At 35.7% G+C, this 19,410-nt stretch overlaps 2 protein-coding genes across 3 annotated transcripts in view; both read right to left on the minus strand.

The window, feature by feature from the left end:
* Positions 1 to 5,484: 5,484 nt before the first annotated feature.
* Positions 5,485 to 13,464, minus strand: LOC310715894 (B-cell receptor CD22-like). 2 transcript variants are annotated; one of them, XM_083522602.1, is made up of 10 exons: positions 13,211 to 13,464; positions 11,721 to 11,780; positions 10,858 to 11,196; positions 9,093 to 9,341; positions 7,590 to 7,841; positions 7,258 to 7,506; positions 7,083 to 7,167; positions 6,921 to 6,957; positions 6,607 to 6,818; positions 5,485 to 6,514 (listed from the first exon to the last, which is right to left on the minus strand). In XM_083522602.1, the coding sequence occupies exons 1-10, from the start codon at positions 13,227 to 13,229 to the stop codon at positions 6,466 to 6,468; spliced, it is 1,551 nt and encodes a 516-aa protein (XP_083378728.1). In that variant the 5' UTR covers positions 13,230 to 13,464; the 3' UTR covers positions 5,485 to 6,465. The 2 variants fall into 2 exon arrangements, with proteins under 2 accessions (XP_083378728.1, XP_083378727.1); XM_083522601.1 differs by having other exon boundaries at positions 5,522 to 6,514; positions 11,721 to 11,789; positions 13,211 to 13,242.
* A 4,396-nt stretch (positions 13,465 to 17,860) lies between these two features.
* LOC310715625 (sialoadhesin-like) overlaps positions 17,861 to 19,410 on the minus strand; it is a 95,021-nt gene continuing 93,471 nt past the window's right edge. The window contains exons 15-16 of the mRNA XM_083522145.1: positions 18,547 to 18,603; positions 17,861 to 18,375 (exon numbers count right to left, since the gene is read on the minus strand). Of these exons, the coding sequence (XP_083378271.1) occupies positions 18,355 to 18,375; positions 18,547 to 18,603 (78 nt within the window). The 3' untranslated portion in view covers positions 17,861 to 18,354. The remainder of the gene's footprint in view (positions 18,376 to 18,546; positions 18,604 to 19,410) is intronic.

Here is a 19,410-nt window from a genome sequence, read left to right on the forward strand (position 1 = left end):
TTTTCTACAGCAAATTTGTAAATATTTTAAATCATTTAAAGGTAAATATTCTGGTTTTATGGCACTGTGATACCAGTCACCAGGCAAACAGTTGAAAAAAGTAAAAAAAAAACTTTCTGAATGCACTCTATGGTTTGTTAAATAAAAAAAAAAAAAAAAAAAAAAAAAAATATATATATATATATATAATGTATACATGGATTTATTTATTTATTTATTTACTTATTTATTTTATTTTATTTTTACAGATTTGCATATTTAAAATATTTATTCCTTAGTTTGCGCCAATGCAACCGATATCCCAGTGTTCTCAGGTGTTAATGTTTAGCAATAGATTAAGTGAAAAGGAAGAAGCGTAACCATGACCATGACATTATTCTAAGCTATAAGCCTCAAGCAGCGATTTCAGATCACTGTTTTTCAATGGAAAACGTTTAATGAATGTATTTGCTGAATTTGTGTAACACAGTACACACAAACAACATGCATACAAATGCAGTACTTAAACAATGATTGTAATAATGAGTCATAAATGCATTTACTGCTAATACCAGTTTATTTGGAAAAATAATGGTCCATTGAACAACATGCCGTTAAGCATTTTTGTTCCAACCAAACAATAGTGTCATTTAGATGGTTATTTGTTTGTTTTTCCACAGTACTTCAATTGGTGTATTGTTTATATATGTTTTGGAATAACTTTCGCATAGAAAAAAACGGGTTAACATATGCTTTACTCTACATCGGTGGAAGTGGAAGATTTCCTGCGGTTGTCTTTTTTTTTTTTTTTTTTCTGAATACTCCAGGATATCTCCAACAGTATGTCTATATTTCTTAACACTGATAGACAATCAGTTTAAAGTTCTCTAGTGAATATAAATGACACAGAGACTCTTGATTTTCAGGAATTTAGTCATTAGATCAAAAGTTGAGTAACTAAAACTATTTATATTTTTTTTTACCATACTTGACCCTCGAAACTCTAAATCATAATTCTTGTCATCTGTATCTTACTAAAGCCAGTTTACATGTTTGTCATGTTTGTGCTTTAAGGAACGTCCAAATCCTTAAAGAGCAAGTGGCTGATCATGCAGTGCACAAACTCACACCCAAACACAAAAGGTGTGAAACTGAATTTGAAAGAGAGGAAGCTCATCATGGGTTTGTTTTGCATGTGTGTGTGTGTGTGTGTGTGTGTGTGTGTGTGTGTGTGTGTGTGTGTGTGTGTGTGTGTGTGTGTGTAAAGAGGATACAAAGTAGAAACAAGTCAAATGATCTGTCAGTGCAGCAAAAAATTACACTTGGTAAAATTTCTTGAAATAAGAAAACATATCTATAAACAAATCATAAAAACCATTGACAAAGATGCATGGAGAGGATTTGACCAGAGTCTATAATCACCCACATCGATCATTTCCACGCATTGTGGAAGAAAGGCAAGATATATGCTTCAGGTATTAAAGGTGCAATGCCTCCAGTAGAACTCATGAATGAAAGAAGAGACTAAGCAACCCAGCTTGAAGGATCTCTATCACCAGGTCAAAGAACTGCACTAAGGTTACTTTAGCTTGTGTGGCAGCTGGTAGGTGTTGGTTTAAGCCAATTTTCTCTGTAATCAACAATATTTTGATTTCAGCTGTCAGAAAGAAGAGGGCTTAATCTTCATTAATTGAGACAAAATGCAAGTGCAGCAAATCATGTTTCAGATAGTTTGACTAAATCTCAAACAACTGCTGTATGAGGCAGCTTCATGCTCTGGTTCCAAAGAAAAAAACAAGTTGTGGGGAAAAACAGGACCCTAATGCCAGTCTCTTCAACAAATTATTTCAGGATTAAAAAAAGAAAAACATGAGTAAAGACCCTCCTGGCTGATGAATCTGCAACAAGTCCACTGTTAGTTATACATGAACAAGAAAGGACTCACCTTTGCTGGCATCTAGTCATCATAAGTGATCACATCAGCAGGACTGGGATGAGAAATAAGTAAATAAAAAGAGAGTCCTCACAGTGCTCAATAATTTGGTGTTTAAATCCAAAGTAAAATAAAAAAAATTTAAGAGAAATATTTACACAGCATGAAGTTTAATCTGACAGAATATAGATTTAAAGAAAACTCTTACTGCAAGTGTGTGATAAACATCATCAGATTTCTGGTCTGCAGGGTCGAGAGCTGCATACGACACGTCTTTAGCACTCGGCCCAACGTTCTGCAGAGAGGAGGGGTGGAGAACATGAGCAGGTTCTGCTGAAGATCTTTACAGTAAGAGTTTATTATGAACAAAGCAGCCACCTGATGGACAGGTCTGTATTAACTCACCTGATGATCACCTTCATCTGGATTATTCTTCTGTCTCCTATATCACAAAGAGTACAATTTTCCCCATTCTAAGCATCTTCAGAGGAATTAATGATGAATTGATCAGCACAATTATTCTCACCTGAGCCAGAAAAATGCAGACAGAAGAGTCCAAACCCAAAAATGCCGTCATCGCTCACCATTTATAGTGATGGACACTGCAGCTGATCTCTCAGAGCCGAGTTTATTCTGAACCTCACAGTAGTACAGTCCACTCTGTAGAGCTCTGTAACTCTGTCCTGATCCTACAGGTGATGCTTCATTCTCCTTAAACCAGGTGTAGTTCTCCACAGGTGGGTTACCGTCACTGCTGCAGGTCAGAGTTACTGAACATCCCTTCACTTTCTCACCAGAGGAACTGGTGGACACGTTCTTTAGACTATCTAATGAATGCCAAAGGTAAGAGTAAGAAAATAAATTATATTGAAATTTTTGAAGTGTCTTAATTTCTTTACATTAACATGAAGTGGTTTATGATCTAATTAGATGTAAATTATTAATACCTGCCTGCATCCTCACTGCTGTGACCCTCAGAAGGTGGAGTTTGTTGCTCCTGGTGCTGTTAACATCAATTAATATTGATTTTATAGCCCCATCATTTCTAGCACTGAGAATCAATCAGTAGAAGCTGAAAAACATACAGATACAGCTGCACTAAAAAACTCAGCTAAGCCTTTCAACTTCTAAGTTCTAAATGTAGATATTTGACTAATAAGTAAATTTAGTAACAATAAAACTTTCTTTTCGGCTTCTCCCGTTAGGGGTCGCCACAGCGGATCCTCCGCACGTTTGATTTGGCACATGTTTTACGCTGGATGCCCTTCCTAACGCAACCCTCCCCAATTTATCCGGGCTTGGGACCGGCACTAAGAGTGGCTGGGGATGGTTCCCTGACCGGGAATCGAACCCGGGTCGCAGCGGTGGGAGCACTGCATCTTAACCACTAGACCACCAGGGGACCATAAGTAAATTTAGTAACAATAAACATTATAAATAGTTTCTTAATGTGGCTACTTGACCTTCATGTCATCTGACAGCCATACAGAGAGTGTGAGAAGTGTGAGGAGAAGATGTGTTGCTTATGCTGTTGTGTATTTCCTCTTTTTTGCTGCATTAGTTGCACAGAAAACAGAAAGTTTTTGCCTCAATGTCAGGTCATGTCAGAACTCCTTGTCTAAGTCATTGTGTACGACCAGCTTGAATGCTGTGGACTAGAACTCTCATGCCCTCACACATGTTTAGTCCCCCAACTACTGATTAAGAAAACAGATGTGCTCAATTACCCACTCCCACCCTGCACAGTATACAACACAACCTGTCTTCCAATCATTCTTCATTTCTTACTTTATATTATCAGTTTACTTGAGCCTCTGTCTATACCAAGCCTTGTCTGTGTCGTATTACAGCCAGTTTACTCATGTTTGTCTCTTTGTGCTTTCAGGAAAGTCCATAACCCTAGTGAGAAAGTGGCTAAGCTAGCAGATCATACAGTGCATACACTCACACCCAAACACACACACTCACACACACACACACACACACACACACACACACACACACCCTCACACCCAAACACACCCAGTGTGAACTTGAATTTGACTGAGTGGAAACTTCAAGTTCAGGGTTGTTTAGTCATTTAAAAGTGAATCCTCCAAGTTCTCACTCAAAAAGTACCTCAGTCCTTCACACATGTAATGTTAATAAATACTTATGGTCTATGCAAAGGGTAAAATGTTTGGTCAACTTTCCCTACATTCACATTGGGTTAATCAACACCCTTCACCCCCTCAATATATATTGATGTAGGGCATGTGTAGGAAGTCACATGTTTCTGGCCGTGGCTGTTTATAAACATGGCCACAGCAGACACCCAACACAGCGAAGAGAATAAAATGAAGGTTTTATGTTGCAAAAATTTAATTTAACTGCAGGTCAGAGTCACACTGAATATTTCTGATTTTGAAAAGAGGTTTTCATGCAGCCATTAACAAAAAATAACTTGATTTCATGCATCAACTACAGCATTATGCTGCTTCTTCATCCTATAGTCCATCCTGGTGCCATTTTGTACACAGAAGTGTTATGCGCCACACAGGAACAAACATTTTTACTTCTCTTTTTTTGCTCTTTGTCTCCCTTTTGTCTTGGCTTTCCTCATATGCAGGTGCAGGATCCAGTTATTGGTGCAGTTGGGGGCTTTGCCGGACCACTTATGGAAGCAGATGTCAGCAAAGAGTTGGGGCTTCTAGGTTTAAGCAGGAAAGTGGAGATGTGGAATGTGGAAAGTTCATGCTGTGATTAAAAACCCCTTTCTATAGTGTAATTCCTGAAGAAAATGACAGGCAAGTGCCACCTGCTGTATTAGTGTACAGGTTAGGATGTACATAGGCAGGGAAGTTGTTTTGTTCTGTTCTTTGATTCGGCACCATCACTGAGTTCACCTCCACAATTCACCACTTAACTGTTTCTAGTTTATGAATCCTGGCTGTTTGTTTCTTCGTCTCTTCCTACTTTTTTGTACAGAGTCCTGTTTCTAACTATTGTAAATATTTGTATTATGCACGGGAAAGTAAATGGAAAGAAAAACTATAACTGGTTTCCTTTCAGGAACGCGAGCTGCGTCAACAACGCTTTGGGAACATCAGGAACACGGTGTCACCCCGCTGGTGAAACGGTGCTTTCCATTGGATGGATTACACACTTGATTCAGAGAGTGGACAACGTGGAAGCGTTCCCTCAGGGAACCAGGGTTACAAACGTAACCTGAAGATGTTCTTTCTTATGTCCTTTTTCTTCCAGCAAACATAACAAAAACACCAGATGTTAATCCCCAAACCCTACACTTAACATACATTATTTATATCCAATCATCTCACTGACCTATTGTCAATTCATTTAATTAGTTTCAAAATGTTTCTCTAACTGTTTAATTTTATTAACACTTTTCTATGTTCTATTGTGAATAAAATATGGGTTTGAATATTTCTAATCATTGCATTCTGGTTTTATTTATTTATTTATTTATTTTTTACTTTTTTGGAAATGTGGTTATAATTCTGATTCTTGAGCGGCTGTATTATGGCTGATGTGTAGTAAGGATGGTGTGACAAATAAAATAAAGTCCACAATTTTAGACATTTATTTATTCCTTAATTAATATAAAAGAAAATAAATAAAAAAAAAAGCATTTTGCCTTTTAAAAAATCTTGACAGCTCTTCCTTCAGGGTGAATAAGTCACGTGAGAAGGTGGTCATGGAGAGAAACACACCAGTTATAGTATCTAAACACCAACATTCACCCAGATACTGAAATAAAAATAATAAAGAAATATATAAATACATACAATTAAATGACTGAATTTAAATACACACTGCAAATTAACACATGATAAACACTACAAACAAAAATAAGAAAAAAGTAGCAAATGTAATATTAAAATGTAAATATATTTAGGCTTGTGATTAAATATTATATATATATTGTGTCATACAAATGAGCAAAAGCAATTTTACGAGAGCATATTTCAGGTAACTGATGCTATTCCGGACTGTTGGCTGATTTTTGACTCTTTTGTGAAGAAGGAATTTTAGGAAACAAGTTTGTTTTATTTTAAAGGAAGCTAATTGGTTTAAAAATCCTATCTTATATTTGATTGGTCTTTCAACTGGGTTCTGAGTTAGTGGGTGGAGATTGTTATCTCTATCTAAATATCTGTGACTGACAGCTTACAGTTGAATCCTGGTAATATTTACACTTATACAATATCCTCTCATTCACTTTTTAACATTACATTACATGAGATCTGTGGGTTTTTATCCAGCGAGGGTCCAGAAGACATCAGAAGATCTAAAGCTGGATTTATAGTTTATTAGTTTTCAGGCTGATTTTGTGTAACACAAACTTTACACATCAGAAACAAACTGAGGCGCTGAGGTGAAATCTGAAGTCCTACAGCCCATAATGCAACACGCTGACCAGCAGATGATGAAGAGCCACTGTTCTGTTATGAGCTGCATTTATAAATGAGTCACTGAAGTTTCTAGAAGCTTTAAACTAAAACCCGGTGGAAGTTGGTGATGCTGATGTTGGAGAAACAGGTAAATTCTGTTCATTTCATGTTGCTGTAGATCACACTGAGATCCTCAGCATTGGAAGACCTACAGAAAGAGAGTAAATGATCACACTAAGATCCAGCAGAAGATCTTTTCCAGATCTGTTAGATTGAAGGAACCAGACCAGCTCTTCTCACCTGTCGTCAGCACCAGTGCATCTAAATTTAACACTAGCGTACTGAACCTCGTCCTCCCCAGAGGCAGAAGTGATTGCAGCAGAACTTCCAGCATCCCCGAGATCAACAGCACGCTGGCGTACAACTTTAGCATACAGGTCTTCATCCTGATTGGCCGAGGCTGAACCAGATGCAGCGTTGAATCTATTTATTACTAAATATTCATTAAAATCCTGAGGAGGAGAGCATAGAAGATCAGAATCAGAATTAGAATCAGAATCAGAATCACAATATAAAAACACAAGTCAACAATTATCTGTACACTTTTTTTTTACCTCTTTCTCACTTTGGGCAATACTTGTATTTTTCCTGCTGAAAAAACAAATAAACAAACAATATTGAACAAAATATCAGCATTGAACAAAATCTGTTCACATTATTAGCAATTTGCGGTTTTAATCATGTAATAAATGATAAATGATCCTGTATTTTCTCACCTTTTACACAAGATGATGACACCAATAACACAAATACACACAACCCCAACAACCCCAACACCTGCATACACACCTACACTCTGATCTACTGTGTGGAAATATAATGTTATAATGAATCAGTGTTAAATATTATACAGTGTAATTCTGATTTATAGATTTATATCATCTCTCTTACTGGTTATAGTGATGGACACTGCAGCTGATCTCTCAGAGCCGAGTTTATTCTGAACCTCACAGTAGTACAGTCCACTCTGTAGAGCTCTGTAACTCTGTCCTGATCCTACAGGTGATGCTTCATTCTCCTTAAACCAGGTGTAGGTCTCCACAGTTGGGTTTGCATCACTGCTGCAGGTCAGATTCACTGAACTTCCCTCCACTTTTTTACCAGAGGAACTGATGGACACTGAGATGTTCTTTGGAGGATCTAAAATGGTTTCGTAAATAAAAAGTAAATCTATAATAGTTTTATTTGTATTGGATGTAAAAGGATCTTCAGCCTTAACTTACACAGAACATTCAGAGTTACACTGGTGGAGTTCTGATGCCCGACTTCATTACTGCACATGCACTTGTACTCTCCACTGTCTTCAGAACTGACTTTAGAGATGGTGAAGGTCTTTCCTTTTCCCACTGATGTTGTTCCATTAAACCAGGTGTAGGTCTCCACAGGTGGGTTTGCATCACTGCTGCAGGTCAGAGTCACTGAACTGCCCTCCACAATCTCACCAGAGAGACTGATGAACACGTTCTTTGGAGGATCTAAAGAGTTCCATGATAAGAGTGAAGAAAGCAGTTCAGTGTCATAATCAATGTATTTTGTTATCTTTCATCAAGGCATTTAACCATTTTAGCACAAACCACTCATCAACTTCAAATTCATTTTTGAGGATCTTTTCTATTAGGATAAATAATTCACAGCTTGTCTGAAAACACAGTTTTACCTTTTTTTTTTTTTTTTGTTTTTTTTTTTACTGGTTAAAATGGAATTGAGTATAAAGTTTTTTATCATACCACATCAAACACTTACAACAAAACTAAACATCCACAACTAACCCAAGACAGCAAATCACACAGGTGTACAATTTCAATCCCATTATAATCTCATTTAAAATTTTTTAAGGCAAAGTGTAACATGTGCTTCCTTTCATGTGGGGACATTTCTAAAACACTCAACGTGACAATGTAATAAGACAGAAATTTTAAGACATCAAACTCAGAAAACACATTAATAAAAAAGCAGACTATGTACAGACAAGCACATGAGTCCTAAATAGAAATATAACGTGTTTAATTACACGTTAATCTTTTTTCTACTACAGACCATTAAAAAAAAATCTTAACGTGGTTTAATGAAATAAGAGCATTTTTAAAAGACCAAAACTCAACCAAACTGTTTGTACACAATATGATTTATTATTAATGTGTTTACTGAGTTTAGTCTTTTAAAATCTCTGTATTATCACATTAAGCCATGTTAAGCTTTTTCACGTTAGTCGTTTTAGAACGTTCCTTCCATGTGAACTCCTGGACACTTGGTCAGGAATTTGTGTGGCATCTTCAAGTCTACACCATCAAGCAGCACAAAATACATTTACCTTCTTACTGAACTTGTTTTTACAAAATCATTAATCACACACTCAAAGTTACTGTAATTACTAAATGTAAAGTTACATCAAGGGTTCAGGTGAAGATGTTCAGTCTCTCCATAGTGTTTTGTTTAATAGATTAAACTTCAGCTGTGCATCAATATGAATCTGTATGCAGAACACGGTGTGTTTAGGAGGAAAGTACGTGTGGTAACAGAGTGTAAATGGAGGGTGGAGTCAGGAGAAGTGAGTGATGAGGATCCCACACCAGTACGTGTATGTTTTAGTTCATGAAAAGTGAAATCACGAGAATGAACATTAAGATTCCAGTTTGCTTTAAGCTCCGTTTCATTATTTTTATTGTGTATTGTTTTACTTTATTAAATACTGAGTTATAAGTAATAAAAAACTAAATAAAACTCACATCTGACACTGAGGTATTGAGCAGGAGATGGGAGATGTTCAGATCCTCTTACAGCACAGTTATAACTGCCTGCATCCTCACTGCTGACCCTCTGCAGGTGGAGTTCGTTGCTCTTGAAGGTGTTTGTGGTTAAATCATGTGTGTTTTTGTACCAGATGAATGTTGGATCAGTCAGACTGCAGGTGGTTTTACAGGTCAGAATGACTGATTCTCCCTCTGTCACTTCTGCAGGAGCGATCAGCTGAAGATCTTATACAATGAGAGAAACATTAAATCTGCATCAGTGAATAATCACCTGCTCATTTACCTCAATCACCCCACCTTCTTTCCTGTTTTTGTGGGTTTTTTGTGTCTTCTATGTACTGATTAATAAATTATTATTATGAACCAGAATTAAATTACAACAAAATCAAGTAAATAAATATCTAAATATAAATTAGTAGCAGTTTTAAAGTTTTCTTACATTTACCATGAATTAAACCAGATCTATTTTATTACAGAAATATGTTAACATTTATATTAAATTTTTTTACGTAAGTTTTTGACACAAACACACACATGTACATGAGGCTCAACATCAAAATAAATCTACAGAATCACAAGTCAAAATTCTGTGACTCTTACTTACTTTTATCATTCTTACAAACTGTTGGTAATTTTTTTATTTAAGTGGTGAAGATAAGAGAATTTACAGATTTATGCATGTACAGATTTTTATCACACCAGACATTAAATTAAAGAAAAGAGGAAAAAGTGTTCCTTGTGTGTAAAAGTGGTAGTGGAGAGTAGCTAGAGGTGGGAGAAGGAGCGAGACAAGACATGACTGGAGGCAACTGATGAAAGTAGTGGATCCTCACTGTTCTCGAGCTGGGGGAACATATAAAGGGACCCTGAAAAGACAGTGAGATGGAGAACATCCCCAATTACTGCTAGTTCTCTACCTTATTCTCTCACTCTAAGCAAAGATGGCAGCAGCTGAGAGGATTCCTGCCAGACCCTAATTGAAGGGGACTGTGACAGAGCCGTCTCAGGCCAAAAGTATGGAGTCTGACCAGAGCGCTTCTCCCCCAAATAAACACACAAGTAAATCCTTGAGTTTGGTGTCTGTGTTTTGCCCGTCACTGCATCGAGTTACGACACTTTATAATATCTGCATTTCTCAATTACTCATATCTGATTATCTTCTATTAAATCATTTTTTATTGTATTTTAATGTAATTAATTCTTCTGTTTGTCACTGTAGAATAGAACTGCCTTACCCATCAGCCCCTGCATGTCATATGAGCTGGTCTAATCACCTTCACCTGTATCTCACTATGCCTTGTCTTTACCTAGAGTTCATGTTCATGTTTTTGCACTTCTTCTGGGTATTTTTTCATTGTGATCCTCTTAAACACTAATCATGAAGCTGTTCTTATAATTATTTTTACTCTCTGATTTGCAGATTCTGTTTTACTGTTTATTTATTACTTTTATTTATTTGTTTTATTTTAACTTTAGAAATTATATTTGATGCTAATTAGAACATTGAGCAGACAATCTTCTGTAAATCACTTGAACTACAAGCAGAACATTTATCAGATCCACAAGTAAATTTGTGTCTGTGTTTGTAATTTGAGTGAATCAGAGTTTTGTGGTGTTTCATGAAAACAGTAATTCAGTAAAAACATGTTCGAGTTTTAATTCATCTGTTACAAAACTCCTGTAGCTAAAAGGAGATTATGGTCTGAGTGACACATGTAGAGAATAAGATGATTTTATTTACCTGTAACTCTGAGTGTAATTCCAGGTTCACCCTGAAATTTATCTTTAGTTGTTATGAATCTGAAGCAGTACTTGTGTTCATCTGATTTCTTCACATCACTCAGTCTGAGGGAGAAGTGATTCTGTTTATCTCCTAAATACTCCACTCTGCCTGAGTAACCTGATTCATTACGCAGATCAGTCGCTTCTACACCCTTAGCTGGGTTTATTACCCAAAACCTGTTTATCACTGTAACACGTGTTGGATGTGTGTAAGTGGCCTCCATAACCACTGTAGATCCTTTTACAGCACAGAGATGTAGTTTGCTGTGTTTCACACTCCATTTATACCCAAGAGCTCCTGAAACATGACACATGAAAGAGGTGATTAGAGATCATTATCCTGAGCCCCATAAAACACTGAGTTATTTTACAGCTTCTCTTCTCTCCTCTGGAACTCCGGGGCAGAAAAATACAAACTATTCTTTACTACTGGAAGGAAACTGTGCAGGATTTAGACACAGGGGTGTCCAAATTATTATTATTATTATTATTATTATTATTATTATTATTATTATTATTATTATTGAGATTGAGAAAATGAATGAATTAATTATTGAGATTGTGTTCATACATAATCAACAGGAAAACAAAGACACCTGTGATTGAAGGGATGAGAAAATAAGGATCAATAATGAGACTGGGTGGAGACGTTACATGAATGAAAACAGAACCATGTGGAACCAGAACACAGAAATACATACTCATGCTCTGACTGCATTCGCTTTGTGGTTACTGGCGCTAATATGCTTATGTATGCACTAAACACTGCTGCAACTGGAGGAAGAGGGTGAATTCTGACAAGGAAGAAAATATACCACTCACCTGAGATCATCAGGAGGAAGATCAGAAAAAATTGGAGCACCATTTTGAGAGACATCATTACTAAAGGTTCTAAAGAAAAAATGTATTAAATGAAAAAAATACTTGAAAAAGTAAAATAATTGCTAAAACCATTGTTTTTTTTTATTTCACAAAAATATAAGTTACTCTTGAATTAATTTCAGATGGAAGGAGTCTCCAGTATCAGAGCTTTGTAACAGTCAGAGGTAAAGCTGTAAAATATTCAGGACAGAGGAGTTTACACCTATTTTTATAACTCTCTCTCTCTCTCTCTGTCAATAACACAAAAAGGTGTAAATTAATTTTCATTAATAGCTGGTTTATTTCTTTTCTTTTCTTTTTTTTTACTTTTGTTTAATTTTATTTTATTTAATCAATTGCACAAAAAAAGGTGTAAACTCTTCTGTCATTAAAAGCTGGTTTGTTAATTTTATATTATTCTATCAAGTGCACAGTTTTTGATTTGTATTACTTTATTAAATCACACTTCTCTTAACCACGTTACTTTGAACACATCACAACAATCCAATACTCACCAACCACAGATAAAAAGCTGTTCATGAATTCACTGTTAACAAATTTACCATCATGTTCTAATTTCCATCATCTTAGAATTGTCATTAATGTACAGAAGCTTTAGACAATCAAAGCTATTGGATAAAAACAGAATAATAATCAGAAATATCTCAATTTTCTAATAGTTTTTCTATTTTTTATTTATTTATATCGTTTCATAGATAAAAACAAAACAAGTCCAGTAGTGTTAGTTTATACTCATTGGCCTTCCACACTACATTACTATAGAACTCTCAACTTGCCATATTGGCTTTCCACAATACATCACCACAGAGATAATTAATGACACCAGTGGCCTTCCATAGCCTCAGCTACACCGCTAGATGTTAAAGTTTCTTACTCCAGAACTCTCATTTATCAAAGTGTGTAGAACAATTTATAATTGTGTGTGGAAGAAACACCAGTACACACCCCAACACTGGTGTTTATCACACGTGTGTACACACAGATGTAACTATATACAGTCATCAATCCTACAGATTCTCTACATGACTCTGTTCATGCACAAACACATTCATTTACATAAAACATCCCCAAATCACCATATACACTAAATAACTTCATTTCATGGATATATTTTATGTTTTGTAATGTTTATAATTTGTTGTAAATATGTTAATATCTAATCATGTAGTCACATTCAGAGTTTGTAATTTATTATAAAAACAGACACAGTCACAATATCATAATCATAATTTATTAGAATGTTGACTTTATAACTATTTTTCTCAGCACTGAGAGTCGATCAGTAAAATGTTTACAAAGGAAGTAAAGATTTGCAAAAATGAATCATTTACACTGAAAAAACAACATTGAACCTTTTTATGTTCAGGAAAAGTAGAGATTAAACTAATGAGTGAATTTAATGACTACAAATATAATAAATAGTTTCTCACCGTGTTCCTCGACCTTCATGTACGACGACCAAACAGAGAGTAAAGAAAAGTGTGAATGTTTAAGGAGTTGGCTGTTTAAGACGAATTGCTGATAAGTCCTTTTTCCTCTTTTACTGGAATTGGTGGCTGCAACTAGAAAATACAGTTTTAACACATCGTGTCTGCATTGTGCACATTATTTGTTTACTTTCTCAGGCCAGAAGTGTGAAAAGAAATGGAGAGGTGTTGAAATGAGGCCACTGCATCTCCAACTGTGGAAGAAAAACACACAGTGTGGTCATCATCACCCTAAACCCCTAAATACACTCAAGATGCAAACACAAGTGTTGAGCATAGAGTCATGACTTTTATAAAAATGATCAGTTTAATGTTTAGATTTGGTTTGATTGCCATAAATAAGTTTATAATTTTTACACTTCATTGTATCATTGTTTCAGTATTGTCTTTGTTTTAAGTTGAAAGTTAAAATGCTGATTATTGGAGGATCCTGTGGGCCTCTGAAGACAGAAACAGCAGATTTTTGCTCCTCAGGATGGAACACAGTGATTATCATAGCAAAAAGAGGAAAGAAAACACAAAGGAGCCAAGTGAAAGGACAGTTTTATTTAAAGTTTAATAGTTTTCTGTAGCTTATTACTGAACTGAAGCTTATCAGTCCTGACTTCCTGAAAGTCCCCCTTGTGTTCCCCTGTATTTCTCACCAGATGTCGCCATTGTGTCCCTCTGTCTCTCATTATTTTTCTATTGTTTCCACGTGTCTAATCACTCCCGTGTATATTGAAGCTTCACATTGTCGTTTTTAGTGATTTTGTTGACGTTATGGTGCTTCCATGTCTGTTTTTCTCTGTGTCTCCACCTTTTTCCCTTGTTGTCCTGTTTAAGCCTTTGTTTATCAGTTTCTGTTTTGTTTTGCTTTTTTCCTGAGAGGATTTTTCATGTTCTTGACATTTTTTCCTTTTCATGTTGTGAAATCGTTAATGCTATTTTCTCTTGCTGTGTTTTCTGAACATTCTAATTAAAGAATGGATTCTCCTAACTGTCCGAGTCTGTCTCTGTTTTTAGATTCACACCTCCCTTTGACAGACTGCTAGAACCCCGACCCTGATATTAACAGGCATATTATTTCTCAGTGTGTAGAAAAATAAACAAATAATTACAAAAATGATAAAAAATACCAAATCACTGGAGTCACTTTTAAAATACATTTTTGTATGTGTTATATTAATATAATATTTTTTTTATTTGACATGCCTTAATTTGATTCGCTGACCAGTGTTAAACACTGATCATGCTTTATTACTTTTTAATTTTATGTTTTCGTAGAGACAAGTAGAAAAATAAAAGCTAAACGGTACGCTGAAAGGGATCTGGGGTGGAATTTCACACCTGGCAACCCACGGTATCATTTTCTGCTTTTGAGTGACTCACAGCAGAGCATCTCTTGTAGTGGAACTGTTTCTTTAGGGTGCAAACTGAGGTCGTGTGTGTGTTTTGTGTTTATTCAGATAATTAAATCGTACATCAATATGATATTTCAGTAATGTTTTCACGTTCAAAACAGCCACAGCACTTCCTCTTTATAACCACCAGATGTCACTCTCACAGTGAGATAAACTGATATTAATTATTTTAGTTACTGTATTTTTCTTTCAAGTATTTTTTAGCACTAATTCAGATTTCATGACATGATGCGAGTAACCATTTAAGCTCAAGTTAAAATAAATGAAACCCAAATTAAAAACACTTCTGGACTTCTGGTTTCTGATATGTTTTTTTTTTTCAATATGATCACTCCTTTACCAGATCATTTTATTTTTTTTTTATGTTTTTTTGGATTGAACAAATTAAAAAGAGAAGATATATGATCCTTTTGCTAGTTAAGTGAGCTGGATTATCCGCTGTGTAGACCCCTAATGGGAGAAGCCAAAGGCAAAAGATGAAGAAGGGGGAAGAAATGCAAAACATAAAAGTGCGTGTATTTATTTATTTATTTATTTTATTCCCGTGGGCTCACCACCTGCAGGAGGGACCGTGAGGGACGGTGCTGTGAGGATTGGGCAGCAGTCGAAGGCGGGGGCCTGCTTAGACTGCTGCCACCGCGACCCAAATTACGGATAAGCGGGAGAAAATGAATGAATGAATATTTATTTTTATTCCCTTGGAAAAAATTTTGCAACCCTAGATAAGACACTCTTTCTAATTCCAGAGCTCTTCGTTTATTAAAGTGTATAGAACAATTTCTAATTCTGTGTGGAAGAACCAGTACACACCAAAACACTGGTTATATCTACATATACATATATACAGTCTGATCAATCCTACATATTCTCCCCACAGCTCTGTCTACACACAGCCACATCCATTTATTAGAGAATTTAGTACAATTGTTTACTAGTAAAAATAATATAAATAGATTCTTACAGTGCATATTTATGTGTTTTGTTTATTTACTTGCTGTGAAATTTAATAAATAATTGTATACTAAAGAATTTAAATGTAAAACAAAATACAATTTATTAAAACACCAGAAAGACTGAATTTACTGTAATGAACGATGCATTAAAATAATAATAATGTGAAGGATTTACCACAGTGATCTGGAGCTGTTCATGATGGACTGCCACAACAACCACTAGAGGGAGCAAGTCATTATGTAGGATTTATGCTGCAGGTCTGCTGGAGATGTTTCCTCGTTATCCAAAATCTTCTTTTCCTCATAGTGTCAGCCAGTGGCATGCGCTTCAGGGGTTGCGCTTTCAGGGTCTATACTTCTGCTTCCTGGTTTGGCACCATCTTTGAATCTGCTCTTCCATAGAATCTTCTGATCACCTTCCCACAATTGTTTGGACTACTATAATGTTGCCTGCTTTTGGATTTTTTGTAAAAAAATTTAAAATTATTACAGTTTTGCCTAGCCGCATTGCCCTGATTGCCTGTTTCTCTCTGGAATGTTTTTGGACTGGGTTTTGATCACCTTCTTTGCTCTGTTTGCTCTTTTGACCCTGGATTACCCTGGTCAATTGGCTTTCCACAATACATCACCACAGAGCTAAATAATGGCACCAGTGGCCTTCCAGAGCCTCAGCTACAAAGCCAGATGTTAAGGCTTTCTCATTCCAGAGGTCTCATTTATCTAAGTGTATAGAACAATTTCTAATACTTTGTGAAAGAAACACCAGTACACACTCCAACACTGGTGTTTATCACACGTGTGTACACACAGATGTAACTATATACAGTCATCAATCCTACAGATTCTCTACATGACTCTGTTCCTGCACAAACACATTCATTTACATAAATCATCCCCAAATCACCATATACAGTAAATATCATTTAAAGGTGTTATTTCATTAATATATTTAATGTTAATAAATTTCAGGATAGCTTGCAAATATGTTAATATCTATAAAATATATAAAACACAGACACTGTCCCTATCATAATCATAATTTATCAGAGTATTGATCATATTTCTCAGCACTGAGAGTCGATAAGTAAATTGTTTACAAAGTGAGTAAAACAAATCATTTGCACTGAATAAACAACAGTGAACGTTTTTAATCTTCAGAAAAAGTAGAGATTAAACTAATGAGTAAATTTAGTGCCTAAAAATATAATAAATAGTTTCTCACCGTGTTACTCGTCCTCCATGTACGACAACCAAACAGAGTAAAAAAAAAAGCATTAGAGTTGAGCGAGTCTGTCACTTACATCGAGTTGCTTAAAGATATGAGATAAAGTAGCTTCTCCAGCAGATCATACTGTTGTTTGATTTCTAAATAGTTACTATATTTCAGCAGTGGCTGGTGATGGTGTAAACAAACACCTGTTGATCTGATGTCCATATGCCATAGAAATCAGACTAAATAAGCAAAGAAATAAAATGCACAATTATTGGTGATTTTATAAATGTGAAGCTCACCTAATACGAGGAAGATCAGACAAAGTGGAGATGCCAAATTGCATAAACCTATTTCCCAAGGGCTGTACATAAAATATTTAGTAAATAGACAAAATAACTTGAACATATGTGACTGGAATTTTCTGACATACATGGAAGGAGATTTTATTTTTTCAAATTTTGCTTTAATTTAATTAATTGATATTTTTGGTTATGTTTATCATCACTACTCAGTTGCTTCCGCTAGGGGTCGCCACAACGTATCATCCGTCTCCATATCCACTGTCATCTATATCTGCCTTTTTCAAACCAACTACTAAACTAAAATTACAAGCGGGAGTAACAGGAGTTTATTTTACTATTTGATTAATTTGGGATGTGACAGTAATTTTACTTCAGTATGATGTTTTAATTCAGTCCTGTTCCCATCTTAAAACCAGCACAACAGCCTGCAATTTACATGAGTAACCACCAGGTGCCACTATCACACATTTCATGACATTAAAATGCAGATCAACATTTAAACTGAAATTAAAATTAAATAAAAAGCATGTTTGTGCGAGGGAAAGAGAGAGAGAGAGAGAGAGAGAGAGAGAGAGAGAGAGAGAGAGAGAGAGAGAGAGAGAGAGAGAGAACGTTACCGTAATTTTTCTAAAATGTTGGTCAGGTTTATGAAGTCTGACCACAAATATTTTTCACTATAATCATTCATATTCAAAATCTTGTGTTTAAAATATTTCTTTGCAGTAAAAATGGAAAAGACAAGGATATAGCTGAAGCTTTGGCTAGTTAAAAATATTATATCTAATAATATATTATATACAGACACTGAGGAACACTGTCTATTAATCAGGTCCTCATATTGTGTTTCACTAAAACCAAATAAAACCCAGTCCCTCTACTCAGATATTCTACTAAGCAGGTCATGGAAGGTTTCAGCACATGACATCAGAGCAACTTAGATGCTCAAACATTAACAGTAAATAAAACATCACATCAATACTATAAATGAGTTTATAGCTGTTACTTTAAATCCATTAGTACAGACACATTAGCTGCTTAAATCTATAACACCAAAAGTTATACATCAGAAATATTATCAGTAATATTAGCTGGCTAGCTAGGATTAAAACAGTTTTAAAAGGCTGTAAGTTGTTGATGTTGCTGGTGTAAAGAAGTGATTCAGGTTCTCCACTTCAGTGAGGAGTTCTCTCTATTCATCAGCTGTTTCAGGACTCATTTAAATCATGTTCCTGATAGTCTGAAAGAAAACACACACAGGAACATCAGGAATGTGTGGTAAAGAAGAACATGTTACTGACATTTATTTACATCAGCTGTGTATTGTAACTCACATCATCAAATGAAAAGAATCACATGATCACATTACTCTAATCAAATAGTGGTTTTGAGTTTAAAAGCTAAAACTCACTTCCACATTGCAGTAGTCAGAAGTGAGCGCGTCATCAGGAGGACTGGGATGAGAAACCTGTGAATGAAGAGGCCACGCCTTGTTAAAAATGTATTTACAGCAATAAAATACAGTATTATTCTGTTAGACCTTTATCACCAACCTTCATTCTAGCAGTAACTGTATGTCTCAGTTAAAACTTACTGTAACTGTGTGATGAACATCATCAGATTTCCGGGCTGCAGGGTCGAGAGCTGCATGCGTGTTGTCTTTAGCCCTCAGCCTAACGTTCTGCAGAGAGGAGGGGTGGAGAACATGAGCAGGTTCTGAAGATCTTTACAGTAAGAGTTTATTATAAACAAAGCAGCCACCTGATGGACAGGTCTGTATTAACTCACCTGATAGTCACCTTCATCTGGATTATTCTTCTGTCTCCTCCATCTGCTCACACAAAATCTAATTCTTATTCATTGTAAACATCTTCAGAGGAATTAATGATCAATTTATCAGCACATTTAATCTCACCTCAGCCAGAAGAATGGAGCGAAAAGAGCTGCAAGTCCGAACAATCCGAGTCCAACAGCCACATACACAATTACAGAGACATCCAATAATACTTATACACACACACACACACACACACACACACACACACACACACACAAAAGTAATAGTGAAGTAATTGTTCATCAACAGTACAGAATGTAAAATGGAGCAGTGATGAAACAGTAATGTCTAAACATCTCTCACCAGTTATAGTGATGGACACTGCAGCTGATCTCTCAGAGCCGAGTTTATTCTGAACCTCACAGTAGTACAGTCCACTCTGTAGAGCTCTGTAACTCTGTCCTGATCCTACAGGTGGTGTTCCATTCTCCTTAAACC

Source organism: Silurus aristotelis (assembly GCF_946808225.1).
Source record: "Silurus aristotelis genome assembly, chromosome: 20".
Lineage (NCBI taxonomy): Eukaryota > Metazoa > Chordata > Actinopteri > Siluriformes > Siluridae > Silurus > Silurus aristotelis.